Source organism: Aulonocara stuartgranti, assembly GCF_965226115.1.
Source record: "Aulonocara stuartgranti genome assembly, chromosome: 19".
NCBI classification, from domain to species: Eukaryota; Metazoa; Chordata; class Actinopteri; order Cichliformes; family Cichlidae; genus Aulonocara; species Aulonocara stuartgranti.
This window is the reverse complement of record NC_138955.1, coordinates 2,285,125-2,303,090: the sequence shown is the minus strand read 5'-3', so window position 1 is coordinate 2,303,090 and position 17,966 is coordinate 2,285,125. Positions and strand designations below refer to the sequence as shown.

The 17,966-nt window shown below is 42.5% G+C and overlaps 2 protein-coding genes across 2 annotated transcripts; one reads left to right on the top strand and one right to left on the bottom strand.

Annotated features, from left to right (window-relative positions):
• Positions 1–293: 293 nt before the first annotated feature.
• Positions 294–11,808, top strand: bbof1a (basal body orientation factor 1a). The gene is made up of 12 exons (XM_082516366.1): positions 294–1,083; positions 1,477–1,553; positions 1,632–1,884; positions 3,507–3,572; positions 5,354–5,434; positions 5,529–5,609; positions 6,170–6,246; positions 8,289–8,433; positions 8,975–9,465; positions 9,663–9,767; positions 10,548–10,619; positions 10,799–11,808. Exons 1-12 carry the CDS (start codon positions 1,069–1,071, stop codon positions 10,890–10,892), a joined length of 1,557 nt encoding a protein of 518 aa, XP_082372492.1. The 5' UTR covers positions 294–1,068; the 3' UTR covers positions 10,893–11,808.
• A 115-nt stretch (positions 11,809–11,923) lies between these two features.
• aldh6a1 (aldehyde dehydrogenase 6 family, member A1) lies at positions 11,924–17,888 on the bottom strand. Its single transcript, XM_082516365.1, has 12 exons — positions 17,735–17,888; positions 17,217–17,261; positions 17,055–17,129; positions 16,631–16,792; positions 16,130–16,208; positions 15,087–15,389; positions 14,710–14,831; positions 14,185–14,374; positions 13,526–13,707; positions 13,252–13,431; positions 12,272–12,370; positions 11,924–12,167 (listed from the first exon to the last, which is right to left on the bottom strand). The coding sequence occupies exons 1-12, from the start codon at positions 17,771–17,773 to the stop codon at positions 12,063–12,065; spliced, it is 1,581 nt and encodes a 526-aa protein (XP_082372491.1). The 5' UTR covers positions 17,774–17,888; the 3' UTR covers positions 11,924–12,062.
• Between the last annotated feature and the right edge of the window lie 78 nt (positions 17,889–17,966).

Here is a 17,966-nt window from a genome sequence, read left to right as displayed (position 1 = left end):
GCTCATAGGGGGTCATATGATTGTTGGGTTTTTCTCTGTATGTATTATTGTAAGGTTTAACTTATTATGTAAGTGCCTTAAGTTGACTATTGTTGTGATTAAGCACTGAATAAATAATGTCTAAAACTGAAGTTGATACTTGAGGTGGTGTGTGAATGACATTTTGAAAAATTTAAATTGTGTGTGGAAAGACATTTCTTGTAGCTAAGCAAATACTTCAATGAACTCATTTTGTTTGGTAATGGAATAGGATTTAATTTTATCAGAAATCCGTACAGTAATTTTTGCTGTGGATCACAGGGTGCAGAGTGGGGGTCACCCAGAGTCATAATCCAGTGAGATATCTGCGTCACCTCTTACAGTTTTCCTGTAATCTAAGCTCAAAGATGAGAATATATAGAGTACAGTAGAGTAAATTGTGCAAAGTTTACTATCAATTTTCTCAAAATCCGTACAGTAATTTTGGCTGTGGATCACAGGGTGAAGAGTGGAGATGGCCTAGATTCATAATCCAGTGAAATATCTGCGTCACCTCTTACAGTTTTCCTGTAATCGGAGATCAAAGATGTCAATATGTAGAGTACAGTAAAGCAAAATGGGAAGATTTTACCATGAATTTTCTCAAAAACTGTACAGTAATTTTGGCTGTGGATCACAGCATGCAGAGTGGGGGTCACCCAGAGTCATAATCCAGTGAGATATCTGCGTCACCTCTTTCAGTTTTCCTGTAATCTGAGCTCAAAGATGAGGACATTAAAAGTATAGTTGAGTAAATTGGGTAAATTTTATTGTTAATTTTCTCTGAATCATACAGTAATTTGGGCTGTGGATCACAGGGGTGAAAGTGGAGATTAACCAAAACTGGGAGTGGATTGTGAAGTAAAATAGTGTCAGGACAGAAAACACTGCGTTTCTAAGCCAGTCGGCACCTATACCGTAATATGCGTAAGAGTAGTGCAACAACATTTTAGGTGCGGCTGGCGGGGCGGCTAGCTTGACTGCGACTTCGTAAGTGAGGGCTCACTTGACCGCAGTCATAGACAAGCACCATCATACATTGGAGATTACATGCACATGTCCCAAGTAGGTCCCTGAAGTTATGTGACTATAGTGTCTGCTGGTTGTTCATCATAAAAGGCTGAAAACTACGGATACAGCGCTTTTTTAACAGTGCCACCTCCACCCCAGACTCAGGAACGCTTTCCCTGTGGGCGGGAGATCTGTGGACTCGGTTCTCTTAAAGAAAAAAAAACTAAACAGCTGTTACTATTGAATAAAAAACAACGGAATTGATGGAGACGGCTAGCACAACCATTGTAACGAGCTATTTGTTGCATATCAATAAAGTTTATACAAAAAAAAAGTCTACATCGTGCCCTTGGCAACAACCTTTGACCCAAACATTCCCAGCAGGTTACTGGAGCTACTCATCTTTCAGTGTTATTATTTGCCCTCAGCTTTTCCTCTTTGTTCTAGCACTCGGTTGTTGTAGCAGTAATTGTAGCAGCGATGCCGACGAATAAAGCCTCCAACCCTAAAAAGACCAAAGGCGGGTAAGTGTGCGTTTTGTTGTTGTTAGCCGAGCTGAAGTACAAACGGAAACTTGAACTCCTCTTTGGGTTTTGTTTCAGGAAAGAAAAGAAGGAAGGCAAACGGGACTCGAAAACGGACAAAGAGTCGGACGTGGAGAAGGCCAAGGCCAACGCCGTCCTGTGGGAGCTGAGGTTAAAGGCCACCGAGCAGTCCCTGAGGGACTACACCGAGTCTTGTCAGAAGGTGGCACGCGCAAACGAGCATCTCACCAATCAGCTGTACCACGCGGAGAAAGACGCGATCCATATAGCAGGCCACTGGGAGAGACAGCTGGCAGCTAAAGAGGAAAAGGTCCCGGAATAACTCAACTGAATATTTTAAAGCAGTGCCAACCGAAAGTACAATAAAAGCTAATACAAAATTGTCAAACTTTCATATGTTAGGTGTAAATCAGGGGTGTCAAACATAAGGCTGGAGGGCCAGAATCGGCCCAACAAAGACTCCAATCTGGCCCTCTATGACTTTGGAAAGGAGGGCATAAATGTAGGATTTTTCTACTGATATAGACTTCAGACCAAAGATGAAGCCAAAATTAATCAAGTCATAGATAAACAATCAAATGATGGAAAAGTTTCTGTTTTTTCACTATTTACTACAAAAATGTATGCTTTATATCCACAGTGGAAAAAAAATGAATAAGAAATTTAAAGTAAATTAAGCAAACCTTTATGTTTTATAATAGTTTAGGCAATGTGCTACCAGAACGTTTTGAGTAATATTACACATTAATTTCTTATAATTTAAACCAACATTTAAATTATCAGTTGTGCTGACAGATTTCTGTCATTTACTACTGTAGCATTTCTTTATATGTAGAAAACTGAGACTTACTGCTGAAATTGCACTTCTTTTCATTTATGAAGATATCTCAAGGATTAAATGTGTACTTAAAGTTCTTTCCACCAACAGAAAGGGGAGATTTACTGGACTGGCCCATTTAAGATCAAAGTTGGTAGATTAGGATCATTTCTACTTTCTATATACAACACCATAAAAGACAAAAATAATTTATTGAATAAAGAACAAAAATACTGCCGACCTGCCCTATAATGACACCAACCTCTCTCCCAAAAACCTTGGTAGTCCTAACGAGGATCACCCTGTACAATCACCAGTGCCTAATTCCTAGTTCCCATCTTAGCACCCCCGTTTTATCATTATTTCTATTTGTATTTCATTAATTACCTCTCCTTTTCAGCATTCTTATTGCTATCAAGAAGTAGTAGAAATTGTAGCAGCAGTAGTGATGGTGGGAGTGGTGTTATTACTAATGTTATTACTAATTATATTATTATAATTGTTGTTGTTGTGATTTTTTGATATCACATATATTCACATATGGAAAAACATCAGTAATTTCCACATTTTTCTCAAAATTGATTTTTGACTTTATTTTTTAATATGGCCTGTAAATGGTCTGTATTTATAGCGCCTTACTAGTCCCTAAGACCCCAAAGCGCTTTACACATCCAGTCATCCACACATTCACACACACTGGTGATGGCAGCTACATTGTAGCCACAGCCACCCTGGGGCGCACTGACAGAGGCGAGGCTGCCGGACACTGGCGCCACCGGGCCCTCTGACCACCACCAGTGCAACGGGTGAAGTGTCTTGCAAGGACACAACGACCGAGACTGTCCGAGCCGGGGCTCGAACCGGCAACCTTCCGATTACAAGGCAAACTCCCAACTCTTGAGCCACGATCGCCCCTCAATATGATCAACAATATTTTTTCTTTCTTAATGTGGCCCTAATATTCCGTCGTAATCTTTCACAGTAAAACACTCTCTGTTTAAAAAAGCTCAAAGTGTGCAGTGTGTGGCCCATGAATATGTAAAATTAGGTTGACAGCCCTCATGTAAGTGATCAATGTGGTGTTTTCTTGGATGATTTAAACTGTTACTTTACAGATTTGTGTGCTGGAGAAGGCCTTACAAACTCAGCAGGCACTTGCCCGAGAAGAGAAGGACAAATTGGTGAGTTCATATAAAACTCAGCCACACTAAAAGAAAGACAGGCACTTTCACATCTGGTCCACGAAACATGCTCCACATGCCTAGTATGTACATGGCAGAAAACTCCAGTAGAGCTTGTGATTTACTGTACTCATGTTAAACCTGTAGCATCACAAAAATGTGCTGCGCTGTGTCTCAACAGCTGTCTTGTGTGCAATTATGTGGATATTTATTATGTAAGAAAACAACCAAACAAAGTGACCATAAAGCAAAAAACAAACCCCACACATTCCAAGTTACATGGTCCAATGTTATTTAAATCCACGTCAGTGGCTACAGGGGGGAAAAGCATAATTTAAAAGTGCTTGGTTGGAGAAAAGCAGTCTCGTTGCTGGTCTTGATGTGTTAACCATACCTCACATATCACACATATCCTTACGCTAAAATGCAAAGGAACTTTTGACTCTTCCATCCCTGCACTCAGCTTCTTATAATTAAAATAAAGAAATTTTGCATTGCTTGCTTGACAAGTGGAGACAAAAAAAAATGTACAGAAAGCCTTTTGCTAGCAGCTGTTTTCCATCCTCCAGCTCTTTTTACATGATGGATGAAAAAAGAAGCCTGGTTTGGACCAACTTAAAACAAGCCTGTTACATAAATGTATGGACCTCTCACATACGATCAGTCAGTGGAAAATTCTGTGGCTAACTCCAGAGATGTGACCCAAAACATGCTGTTTACAGCCCTTTTCTTACTGTAAGGTCACATGAGCTGAATGCTTAATCCTTCCTGGAAGACATCGAGTTGGCCTAGGATGCAGCGTTGGCATATAGGGCCTATTTTTGCCACCCTCTCTTGGCTTTCAGTGAAATGTAGAATTCATTTTTTCGTGGACTCTACATGGTCTGGCTTATACTACAGGCCTGCAGCCTCTTTAATTATGTTATCAGTGTTTTTTAACTGTTCTTAAAACCAAGAGGTGACCACGCTTTTGATGTTTTAGCAACCAAACTGTGGAACAGCCTTTCCCCTTCCATCAGGTTGGCTGATTCAGTAGTTTTTGCTAAAAGCTAATTTTTGTAGGTTATTGTTTACATAAACATTCATTCCATAGCTTCTATGTCAGTATGACTGCTTATCTCTGTGTAATGTATGTTTTGATGACTATCCAAACTATTCCAATAGTGATAAGCTGTGTTTTAAAACAGTTATTTTTATAACTGTCCTGCATATGTTCAATTTGCAGCATCAGGAAAAGACATATTTAGGCTGTACTAATCGCTGTGAACTTTAAACTGGAAGGTATTTTTGGAAGGCTTGACCACTTGATAGATCCCACACAGTGAAAATTGCAGATGACGCAAACCAGCTTGTGTAAATACTGTCGAGTGGCTCTCTGAAGTCGACGAATGCGAACGGAGTTATCTGCAGAATAACGATTAGGCCTAACGTTGTAATCAGATGGTTGATAGCCTCTCATTTACTCGTCATGTACATGTTTGTGGGTGCGTGTTTTCCTAGTTTCTCATGACTTTGGTCATTTTGTCACATTTTGCTCAGACTGGCTTCTCCACAGTAGCATCTTGAGGTATTTAGCACGAGTGATCTGTGCTGAAGTCAGTTTGCAAAAGAGCATTGGCCATTTGAACTCCACGATGAAATCTTCCTAAGTATTACAAGCTGCACTTGTGGGATGTTTGCACCAGATCCAGTCTAAGTGGATTTATGCGTACAGTTGAGACATGGCATTTAATACCCAGGATTCTGTTTTTGTGTCTGTGTGTGTTTGTCTAATTCAAAAGGTCAGTGAGCTTAACATGATCCAGGAAGAAATGAGAAAGATGAAAGAAATAGAAGTCCAAAGGGAGCAGGATATCGTTCACGTGAGGACACACAAAAAAAAACCCACAAAAAAAATACTTATTACATGTAAGGATATTAAAATGTGACCAGTAACCATGGTTTTTCATATTCCAGATGAAACAAAGCAGCGATGATGCTTACAAGAAGCTAATGCAACACCTAAGAGAGAAGGAGGATCAGTTCTTAAAAGAAATGGTAGGAAGTCAGGAATATAATCCAAAAATTCTCCCCCGGGTTTGGAACTACACTTACTGGTCAACTTTGTTAGCTATGTCTTGCTAGGACCAGCTTGGACCCCCTTTTGGTTTTAGAAATGTCTTCATTCTTCACGGCATAGATTTAACAAGGTGCTGACATGACAGCAACACAGTTTCTGCAGATCTGTGATGTGAATCTTCCGTTCCACCTTGTCCCAAAAGTGCTCTTCCTATCGGCTTAAAGCAGTCTGGCCATTCTTCTCTCATGTCTGGTATCAACAAGACATTTTCTCCAACAGAACCGCTGCTCACTGCAAATTCTCTCGTTTTTTGGCTGCTGTCTGTAAACTCTAGAGTGAAAAATCCTGAGCAGAGCAGCAATTTCTGAAACACTCAGAACCATTTGGTACCAAATGGTCAAAGTCACTTAAATGACCTTTTTCCCATCTGATGCTCGGTTTGACCAGGTACAAATGTCTAAGTGCAAAAGATGTTGGTGAAAAAGAAGCTTTAATATTGAAAGTTGAAAGAGTGAAAAAGCTGTAAATTTCCCTTCAGGAACGCTTGGAGAAAGAAACAAAGGCATGTAGTCAAACAATGGCCAAGATGGCGGAGGACCACCGTGAAGCCATTGTGTGAGTCCTTTGTTTGTTTGTTTGTTTGTTTTGCTGTCACTTTACAGTCTAATTTTGCTCTATAAATTGCACTGTCATGCAAAGTGCAAAGAGAAAATAATTTACTCATATGAGTGATTATGTATAAAAATAGATTTCGCTAGAACTGATGTTATTTTTTGACCACGCCGGCTCGTCATGTTCCAAGGAACACATCCTCAGCCATGCTGCAGCGAGGAAAAAGTAAAGTGTGTGTGTGGAAGACCATAGTTTATTACTTTTGAGGCCATAAGATGTGCACTGCCTCTGCTGTGTTTAGTTATTTTTTACAGCTCATAAAACATTTACATTGATACTGGTGTGGTCCTGTCGGTTTGCTCTTGGTGTCGGTAATTGATTTAATTTTGGACACATGTGGGTGATCTTAAAAAGTCAAGTGCAGTCATTCAGTTAATTCACTTTACGAGGCTTACAAAAGAAAATGTCCTTATTATATTATTGTAATATGCACTACTTAATAACTTTGAAATATGCAGTCATGGTAAAAATAATATTTTCTTTGAATTACATTCAAGTTTTGTGTATCAGGACATCAACAGATGACATATTCGTCAAGGACATCCTTTAATGAACAAAAACTAAGCCAGAACAAAGAAGCAGTGTGTGAAAAACTAAGTACATCCACACCACCTTTATTGTCTGTTTAAAATACACTGAGCTGAAGTATAATGAAATGTGCTGTATGAATAAAATTGCCATCGTCATTTAGCAGAAATAACGTTACTGTGTGACCGTGTGCCTCTTATATCATTGTGGAGGAATTCTGACCCACTTTTCTTTACAATTTTGCTTCAGTTTATTGAGGTTTGCAGCAATTATTCATGCGCAGCTTAAGATCATTTCACTCGGGTTAAAGGTGGCGCTTTGACCAGGTCATTGTTAGTCTTTTTCTTTTTTTTGGCCATTCTGTTGTAGATTTGATGCTGTGCTCGGGATCATTGTCCTGACCACTGGCATGACCGAGTCAAGCCTTAGCTATCAGACAGATGGCCTCTCATTTTGATTCTAGAATACTTTGGTGTACAGAGGAGTTCGTGGTCGACTCAATGACTGCAAGGTGCCCAAACCATCACTCCTCCACCACCGTGCTTGGCAGTCGGTTTGAGGTATTTGTGCTGATATCTTGTGTTTGCTTGTCATGAAATGTGGCACTATAAATTATGGGCAACAACTCAATTTTGGTCTTGTTTCTCCAAAGGATATTGTTCTAGAGGTTTTGTGGTTTGTCTAAGATGCATCTTTGCAAACCGAAGTCATACTGACATGTCTTTTTTTAGAAAGACGAGGCAAAGATGCAATACTTTGTTTGTTTGTTTGTTTTTGTACAGAAGTTACATGCTAACTGGGGCCTTAGTAGTCTTTTTTTAATTTCTCTTAGCTGGAACATCTACTTTTGCAAAGATTGGCAACTTCCTTGAGTGTTTTCCACTTGTGAACAATCCTTCACTGTAGAAGGACTTCAGATTGTTTAAAATGAGCTAATAACCGTTCCCAGATTCTCTGAGATCATTGCCGATATTTTTCCTAATTGGAATTGTGTCTACACACATCTGAATGCACCAGATGAACAAACTGCCAAAACCTTTGCTTCTGTGAACATGGTCACATTTCATATCATTTGAGTAGCAGCATCTGACTGATAGTTGCTCTCATGATCTCTGTGTAACTAGTACTTAGTTTTCCCCATACACTGCTTCATCAGCCAAGTTGTTCTTGACTCAGTATAATATGCCATGTTTTATAGATCATCTGAGGTTGTGTTTATCTAATTTTAAGTGCTCATAAAGACTAAACACTGATGCACAAAATCTTAGAACTGACAGGGTTTATACTTTTATTTTCATTTTTTGGACTGTATTTCACAAATAAATAAATTAATATTTTTTTTGCAGCAGGCTAGGAATTGACTGCAAATACTGCTGAACACAATATCAAGACTGGTGCGTGTTCATAACTGTTGATTCATTTTTCAGTGTCTCTCTTTTATGCTGTAAACTGTTTAGGCGATTGAAAGATGCTTTGCACTCTGTGATCAAGGAGCGCGATTGCCTCATTGACAAGCTGAAATATCACATAAAGGAGGCAGAGGATCTGCAGAAGTTAGCAAAGTTACTGACTGAGGAAAACACCTCACTGGCATTGGACAAGGTATGTTTAAACCAAAGGACAGCAAACACCAGAGTAGCTATTAGGCACCAGCAGTCCCTGGACAGAGGCCATTCATCTCCATAAAGACATTTTAAATCACTTTCAGTTATGAAACACTTGTCAGATCTGTGCAGAATATATTTCAGGTGGTTTTTCCCTTGTGTTGTTTACTTGTGCTGATCCTGTGTATTTTGCTTGTGGTCCCACTCCCACCCCCCTCATCTTCTGACTACTATCCAGCCTCTCAGCGGTCAGTGGTTGTGGCGAGTTTCCACTGGTGTCTGGGTTCAAATAAAGTAGCTTATCCTTGGCCGTTTTCTGGCTGTGATTCTTAAACATAAATAAATGCTGGGCACATTAATCTTACCTCTGATGATGACAGCTAATCAGTAGAGGAAACCTGGCTTACTGAAACTTTGACCACTCACTGAGCAGAACAGGCTGGAACACAAGTCAATATCTGTTCCTTGTTCTACACTGGAATAAAAGTGAGAGGATTTTCTAAAATTAACTCTGTGTTATCCGTTTCCTGCTCACCTAGAGCATGCTGGAGTTGACGGTAAAGGACAACGCAGCACAGATGGGGACTCAAAAACAGAAGCTAACTGAACTGAGGGCCGAGGTGGCTTCCCTGGAGGAGGCCCTGCAGCTCAAAGCCGTGGAGATTGAGCAGCAGGAGAAGAAAGAGGAGGCGAACCTGGTCACCATCCAGGCCAGCCAGGTGGAGCTGGACAAGCTGCAGAAAGTGCTCGCGATGCGAGAAAAGGAAATGAAGCATGTGAAGCAACTGGCGAGCACCATTGTAGCAAAGCGCCAAGAGCTGGAGGAGTTCTTCCATGAAGCACTGGGTCATGTGAGGAAGGAGATCAAGGACAGCAGGCTCCAATACAGACAGGAGGCACTGCAGAGTTATCGTAGGAGGTTTAGAGAAGCCACAGCAGGAAAGATAAAGTTCCCACCCATCCGCACCTTCCATAAAACTGCCCACAGTACCAACTCTGTCTATTCAGACATGGAGGCGGCTGCGACATGGTAGGTGTCCTGCCCTTCTCATCATTTCCATACGCTGTGTGTATCTTCCTGATATTTTTAATTCCTTATGTTTACTAGTGCTGATTCCCAGCTTGTTCAGTGGTCAGCAAACATCTTTGTGGTTCATATTCATTGAGTAAAAGAATTTACACAACAAAAGTGACACTGAAATGTGATTTCATCTGCTTGTCTTGAAGGACGGATCAACCGGGGAGCGAAGTTGAAATCTCTGATCTCACTTGGGAGCAAAAGGAACAAGTGCTCCGGCTTCTCTTTGCTAAAATGAATGGATGCAGAGAAAGGTAATGAAACGCTGCAATTATTTGTTTATGTTTGACTTAGCAAAAGTCGTGCTGGACGCTTTGTTCGCTCATTGACTTCATCCCGATTTTAATACATTCGAATCCTTTTGTAATCCCCCAGAATGAACTGACACTGCTGCGGCAATTAACTCTGAAGAACAAAGTGCAGTGACACTGTGCAGAGGTTCAGTCACAGCTTCTGATGACTCCTCCCTCTTTTTAATGTTTTAAACAGCCATTTTCTCAGCAGAAGAGGATACCATAAAACATCAGTTAGGCTTCAAGCAATTTTCTTTTCCATGCAGCTGCTTAAAAAGAATGAAGAAAGAGTCTGGGCACAATAGTAAAAATAGGCCCAGGCCGCAGAGTCGTGTGCTTGGAAACAAACATCTGGTCACGTCGATTTGCTTTCACCCTATTGGCCTCTCTTCACGTGCACTCGCAGCTTATTTTGTTCTTTGAACACTTGTGGTCAGAGAGCAGCTGGTAACATGATTTTCAGGAAGGAGTGTGCAGGAGAGCTGGATGTATAGGGGCAAGGCAGGCATGAGGAGAAGTATATTCAGGTTAACCTCGGTCTGGCAGTTAGACCAGCAGAATAACACAGAACATTTGGCAGCTGAAGTTTGCAGCATGCAAATCCATGTGCGTTGTGCTGACCCGGAGTAACCCCTTCGCTAGACAGGCTGGAGGCCTCAGTGAAAAGACACCACTGTGCTAAAACATGACTTTTCACTGTGAGGTTCTGTATTTAACCGCAACTCCGCATCTTCCTGACAGCCAAGTCAGCCGACAGGTGGCTCTGCCGGCCTCCACTGAGAAGAGGAGCTTCACGGAGAACGATGTAGCCGGGTAAGATGCTGAAGGAATGCACAAGAATAAAAACTGTGCCTCATCCTTGCAATTAAGAAGCCCTTTAAGATTTATTGGTCCCCACATTCCATGTTTAGCCAAAAAAGCAGCGGCTGTGAGAACATGAGTGCCTACATGTGATTTATCAACACAGTGGCATGATGATGACTTTCTTCCAGAATTAGAGAGGAGCTGTCCCCGGCGACCATGAGCACCCCGGCGCCATCAGAGTCCACGCTGCCAGCCGCCCAGCCAGATACACACATCACGTGACCTCCGAGTGGCCTCTGTGTCTCACATTAAACTGTGCTTGCGTGTTTCCTCAAGAGTGTTAACACAACTAGAATATAGGATGTTTGTTTGTGCTTGTTCAAAATATCTTACCGTGCACGCATGTGCGGTGTGGCATGTGAGTGCTTTTGCACGTTCTGTCTGTTGTACCTCAGTTTAAAAAAAGAAAAGAAAGAAAATCTATTTGTGACTACAGAGTGCTGATAAGAACATATGCACCAGGTGACATGAGGATTTCAGTTTGCCCACACACCTTACATCCACTTACATCCTTTCTTTGCGCCTTCCAGCAAGGATGTGACAAGCAGTTGGAACAGAAGTAGCATCTTATAAGCTGAATAGCCGGGTCACCTGTACAAATGACCCCCCACCCACACTCACCCGTGTGGTAAGTGGTTAAAAAGAATGGATGGATAGATGTTTTTTTTAAGTCATTTTTGAGGGGTTTTATCTTTTATTATGATAGAAAAGGTGAAAGTAGATTGGAAAGCTGGAAGAGAGCAGCAAATGGCTCAGGGCTGTTTCAAACCCAGGCCTGTAAAATTTACATCTTATCGGTCAGTTGCTCAATCCGCTGAGCTATAGTGTTGCCTGTGTATTGATAGATTTGATATAAAGTGTCAGCACATTGACGCTCTCTTATCTGATAAGTCATATACACAATACTAGAACGTAAGCTTGATGAGTATCAGTACAGTGCAGGTGCAGCATTTGCACATTAAGACACTTGATGAATGGATAAACATGAGGCACGTTTACAGGAAGATGCCTCATTGTGGCAGAGGAGAAAAGGGGGTCATGGGAGGAGAGGTGTAAGATAGCATAATCAAAGGCAACCGGTGTGACTCCAGGCAGCTTTCATTTCTGTGAAACACAAACACAGCAAGTGTATAAGAGTTTCAGCAGGTGCTGTATTTCTGGAAATGACATTGACCCAATAATGTTACAGAACTTTTGGATTGCCTTAGTGTTGTCCCCTCACACAATAGCCACATATACATATCTAATATAAAGCCTTTTAATCTGGGGATTATTTATTTATAACTTGTATTTATGAGCTATTCACAGGTGACATATGAATCTGCTTTTGCAAGTGGAGCGTTTGACGTCTCCTGGTTTACAAGAGTAATCAGCAGCGACTGGATGGAGCATTTAGCGTCCCATGGTAGGCATGGTAACGGCAGGACTTTTTAAGGTGGCATCTTCAGCTTTCCATTGTGCGGTGACGGTTTTGATCTGTGTGTAGAACTGGATGCCCTGAAGAGCAAAAATAAAAGCGTTTACATCACATTAAGACAGCTGCTGTGTTTTTACTCTCACAGGCCCAACGACAGGATCCGTTTGTTTTAGTTGCCACTCACTTGTTTTCCGTAGAAGTTCGTGTCCCCTCTGAAGGATCCCCTCGATCCAGTGAAGGAGAACATTGGCAGCGGCACCGGGATTGGAACATTGACTCCCACCTGCAGAAAACAAGCATTGTCCCTTTCATTTCCATAAGTGTAAGGTTTGTAAAACAATTCCCTCAGGTCCTAAATTGCTAGGGACAAGCGAGACTCAGCTGATGAGAGATGCGGTACGTGCGTGCTGTTTACAAAGCAGGCTTACACGATCGCACAAAACAGAGATAAACCTGTGGCTTTTATTTGATGTGTGAAAACAAAGCGTGCTCTTACGAAAAAGGGAGGAAAACAAAAAATATATAAAAATAAAGTTTTGTTGCGAAAACACCAAGAGGCACGGCATGGTTGGTTTAGTGTGTTTTAAACAACGGGAATAGGTTTGCATACTTGGGCCTTTTGGCAAAGGTGCATGGGAGAAAAGAAAAAAAACAGAAAAGTAGATGTTTGTTGCATGGAGGTTTGGAGACGAGTACGGCACATGGCCTGCACAACATTCCCCGACATGTGAACAGCAAACACAGGGCATAACTAGGCTCCACAGGCAAACAAACAGGATGGCCATGTTTTGAGAAATCCCTTTTGAGATTTAATTTTAACAATTCTCACCACCAACTCCCCTCTTCCCCTGAATACTACCTGGAAAAGTTTCTATGCATCCCTATTTTTATTTAACAGAAGCATATTTGCTGTTGCTATTTGCGACTTTCTTGGGTGTGGATGTGGAGGGGAAAAAGGGGGTTGCTTAAGGTGTGCATTTTGGGTAGGGAGCAAATAAGGGTATGCTCAACATGGAAAATAATTGTTTTTATTTAATGTGTGAAGGCTTTCAAACAAATATGATGTTCTCTCCGCTTGAGATGGTGCATAGAAACGACAGAGCGGCGTGAATGTCTCCTTTCTCCCTTGAACGAGCTGCACATTTGGACGCAGCGGCCACTCACCTGGCCCACATCCACCTCGTGAGTATATTTGCGTGCGGTGGCACCGTTTGTGGTGAAGATGGCTGTACCGTTGCCATAGGGGTTCTTGTTAACCAAACTGATGGCGTTGTCCAGGGAGTCTGCCTCCAGAACGACCAGCACGGGCCCAAAGATCTCCTCGGTGTAGCACTTCATCTGAGGCTGAAAGAGCGCACAACGGAGCACTTTCACAGACTGCAGACATCTTTGTAATATCACTCACGTGCAAGTACTTTTAACACATGAAGCCTCATACTGTGACGTTGCCGAGGATGGTAGGTCCCACAAAGTTGCCGTTCTCGTAACCTTTGACTTTAATATTTCGGCCATCCAGTAGCAGCTTTGCTCCCTCCTCCACGCCGCTCTGGATCAGACTGCAGACTCTGTTCCTGGCTTGGGGAGAGATCAGAGGCCCCAGATCTGCACCAGGCTGGTCTCCTAGCAGGGCCCCAAAAAACAAACAGCTATAAGGTTACACGTTCTGTCACTTGACTAATGCGAACAAACTATGGGCACTGACATTTCGTTGGCCACAAAAGCCAGGACAAGGGGCACTTTGAGGCACTCACTCTAAAATGGATTCTTGCGGGTTTCCTGTGTAATGTACAAATTAAACTTCATATCGCTGTAAACACACAGACTCATTCTCCATTTTACTTCACATCAACTTCTTTTCTCATAGGATTTGATCCTCTAGACCGCCATTTAGGCCCGAGCCGCAGATCTGGCCACAAATTTGCAGCATGGCTGACTCAACAAACCCAGCTGACTCCCAATGTGAAGTTACAACAGGCCATAAGGCGAGAGGTGAGGTTAGGGCGGTGTGGGTGGCCCCGAGATGAATAAAACCAAAAAGGACCTTGGGGGAAACGCGCTCAGGAGAACAGGAGAGGCCGAGGTGAAGGGGCGTGGTACCTGCATCCACGCGCAGAGCTTTGGCACGTTCCACCAGCTCCGGCAGCCAGCTACGCGCCTCGCCCACCAGTATGGCTGTGGACAGAGCCATGCAGCGTTGTCCCGCTGCCCCGAACGCCGCGCCCACAAGCTGGTTCAGAGTGTTCTCCTTGTTGGCATCAGGCATCACCACACCATGGTTCTTGGCTCCCTACAGTACACAAGAAGTGGTTAGCCCTTTGCCGTTTGATCTCCACATTACAGCAACTGGTTAGTCACAAGCAGGGACATAAAAATCAGGGAATTAGATTAGAAACAAACGACCTACAAATTTCACATTGTAAACTTGGTCCACATTTCAGTCCACGTGAGGCAATGGAACATTTCCAGTTCGCAATCTGGGCCTTTTTAAATGTGATGCACAGCTGCACCATGCACATGCACTCCTCAGTACCATTGGGCGACACAAACACTTGAAACTGTTGGCCAATGCTGCCACCTTCTGGATGTTTAAAGCACATGTCAGACATTAAAACTGTTGCTCACCATGTTGGACTGCACCCTTTTGCCATTTTTAGAGCCCCTCTCATAAATATACTCCCCTGCTTGATTTGAGCCAACAAAGCTGATAGCCTTGATGGCCGGATGGTCACAGATGAAGTTCACAGCTGTAAGAGGAAGACAGTTACAGAGATGACTTAAGTAATGGCAGGTGATTACGGTTTATGATTTAGAGCAAATGTAGATATCTTCATTGTTACACACATTGTTTTTCTGCCAAGATAACTACATTTTCTATCTGAATGATGGATTTAAAAAAAAAAAAAAAAAAAAGGATTTATTGGCGGTAATTTGAGGCTTTAAGCTTATTTGTCGAACATCTTTACATCTTACTGTAACATTACACAGCCACCAGCTCTTACCGTCGTGTTGGCCGTGGATGATGTTGAGCGTTCCATCTGGAGCGCCAGCATCCTGCAGCATCTTAGCCAGCAGCATGGCGCATGTGGGCACACGCTCCGAGGGCTTCAGCAGGTACGTGTTGCCACATACCATGCCCATAGGGAACATCCACAGGGGGATCATGGCCGGGAAGTTGAAGGGGGCAATGCCGGCACACACCCCAAGGGGAAGGCGATAGGTGTAAGTGTCCATGTCTTTGGAGATGGAGGGCAGGGTTTCCCCGAGCATCAGGGAGGTGATGCTGCAGGTGTGTTCTACCACCTCTGCACAGAAAGAAGTATGAACCATAGTATGGTCAGGTTTAGCAATTAAAGGATGACTGGCATCTTTTCATTTCACGAGATTTTGTCCTTATGTTCAACACCCCTGGCAGTAGTTGGTTATTTATGTGCACAGGCACGACATTTAAACAAAAGCATGTGTGTGTCAGCTGCTACACCAGGATAAAGTTAGCAAAGGTAGATATCGTGATCTGCATTTTATTAAAACGATGATTCAAGTATGATGTAAACATGAAATATTTTTATTATAATGACAACTCCAGCTGTCACAGATACATTATTTTTTATTCTAAGCCAATTTATACAACTACGTCAATAAAAAAACCGGGCATATGAAGATGATCTAAAACACCATCTCCATGAAAGAAATAACAGACATAACAAACCACATCAAATCACTGAATTTGAACTAATAATTTTTTCAGGAGCAACTTTGTTAGTTCACATATTACTAAAAACTCATCTCCTTACTGTCCCAGGCCAATTGTTGCATGTTATTTACTATCATAGAAAGGCCTAAAAATATCAAAATTTAATCTTCCACAGAATCAGTCATGTAATAAACCACCCTCTGTCCCGCTTGTCCCATATACAAGATTAAACAGATTAACAGATTCCTGTAAATGAGTTAAGAGCCTACACAAAATGCAAATATTTAACCACTTGTTGCTCAATGACAAAAAGGACATCTGTGTGCATGTGTGTGTGTCAGACACACTTACGCAATCCTCTGAACACATCTCCCTCTGCATCTGCAAGGGTCTTCCCCTGCTCCACTGTGATGGCCTTGGCAAGTTCTTTCTGAAACGCATGAGGACGCTGTATCAGCTATATAGCCTAAAGTCAAGTTTCACTCAAACAAGAGCTCTGAACTACTGTGGACGGACTAACATGCTGTCTGTCCATCTGTTCATTCATCCATCCAAGCCCACGGCTGGAGTGGGGCTGGATACGAGCTGTCATATGGTGAGAGGTGGGGTGCACTCTGAACAAGTCACTAGCCTATTGCAGGGCTAACGCAGAGACATAGCCAGTCTAAAATCTCCAGTTAACCTAACACGCATGTCTTTGAACTTTGGGAGGAAGCCAGAGTACCCAGAGAGAAGAGGGAGACCTAAGAACCTCTCTCTGTGAGGCAACGGTGAGTCCACGCTCTTGTTTGATTCATTAATTAAACAAGGCTGAATGTGTTTTTACTTTCAGAGCACCTTACGGTGACTTACAATATTGTCCTTGATAAGCTGCTGATAGCGCAGAAAAACCTGCTGTCGAGCCAAGATGGAGGTCTCAGACCAGGAGCGAAAGGCTCTGGAGCATGAGTCTACAGCAGCCAGCATCTCCTCCTGGGTGGCTTTGGGCACGCGGGTGATCACCTCATTGGTAGCCTGTGAAAGTGGAAAAAAGTCATGATCTCTAAGCTGGATTTTTTTTAAACACTAAAAATAAGTGCTAATTTATCCTGCTCATTCAATAATGCCAAATCTGAATCTAAATGTTGACGTGGGATGCCCATCTACACAAACCAGTCTGGACCAGTATGTCCAGGTTAAGCAACTCCATACTGTACAAGCACAGTGTGGTGAGGCATCAGTATACATTCACCTCAACTAATAATGGATGTTGCCAAGAAATACTAGAAGTACTTACAGGATTGTGAATATCCAGCCATTCCGAGGACTTGGATTCAACAAACTTCCCATCAATAAACAGTTTGGTGGTGGGCTGTGAGGAAAGATATCAGCATTTACTCGTAGGGTTGATTATCTCTGAAATGTATTACCAGATTAACAGTTACTCATAAGCACTCACCACAGAGGAGGAGGAGTAGCACAGTCGGCCGACTCTAAATGGAACCTGTGAAAGCGGCACAGCAGGGAGTCAAATCGCTAAAAGTAGCAAAAACTGCAGTATTTATCCATCCTAGAAGTACAACGTGCTGTTTCATTTGCACATTTTGTCAACCAGCTGCAGCCTGTTGGCCGATTAGATTAATGTGCAACTACTGAGTGTGGAGTTGTGAAAATGGGGACAAAGTCAAGCTGAGTGAAGCGGACTGAGAGAAGGAATGCGGTCCAGGCTGCAGGTGCACGGGTAGACTTCTTTGCGCTTAAATGCACCTGCAGCTGAACACGAGTAGAAAAACTTTCTTCATGTTATAAATCAGCTCTTGAAGGCATAAAATTATTATTATTACTTTTAATCCTCTTAAGATTTTTTAACTGAGGAAAAACGTTATTCCTCCCCTGTAAAGGAATGCACGGACATAACTTCTGCAGGACACTGTGTCAACAATCAGAGCTGACCACACGCTGCCACTTGCACTTTACCTTGGTCCTGAACGCTGATCTCAGAGCTGTTGACGCCATTCTGGGATATCATGTGCTACGCCGAACTGATTTGACCCACTGTGCAGGCAGGTAGCGCGGTGGCCAGCAGAAGACAGCATTCAGCTTTCCACCCCACAGATGTGAATCACCTGTGGGCGGGCTCTGGGGAAATTGAGGCTTCCTAAAGGCTCCAAATTCGCCCTCTCACTAATAACGCAGCGTGATTGGGTTC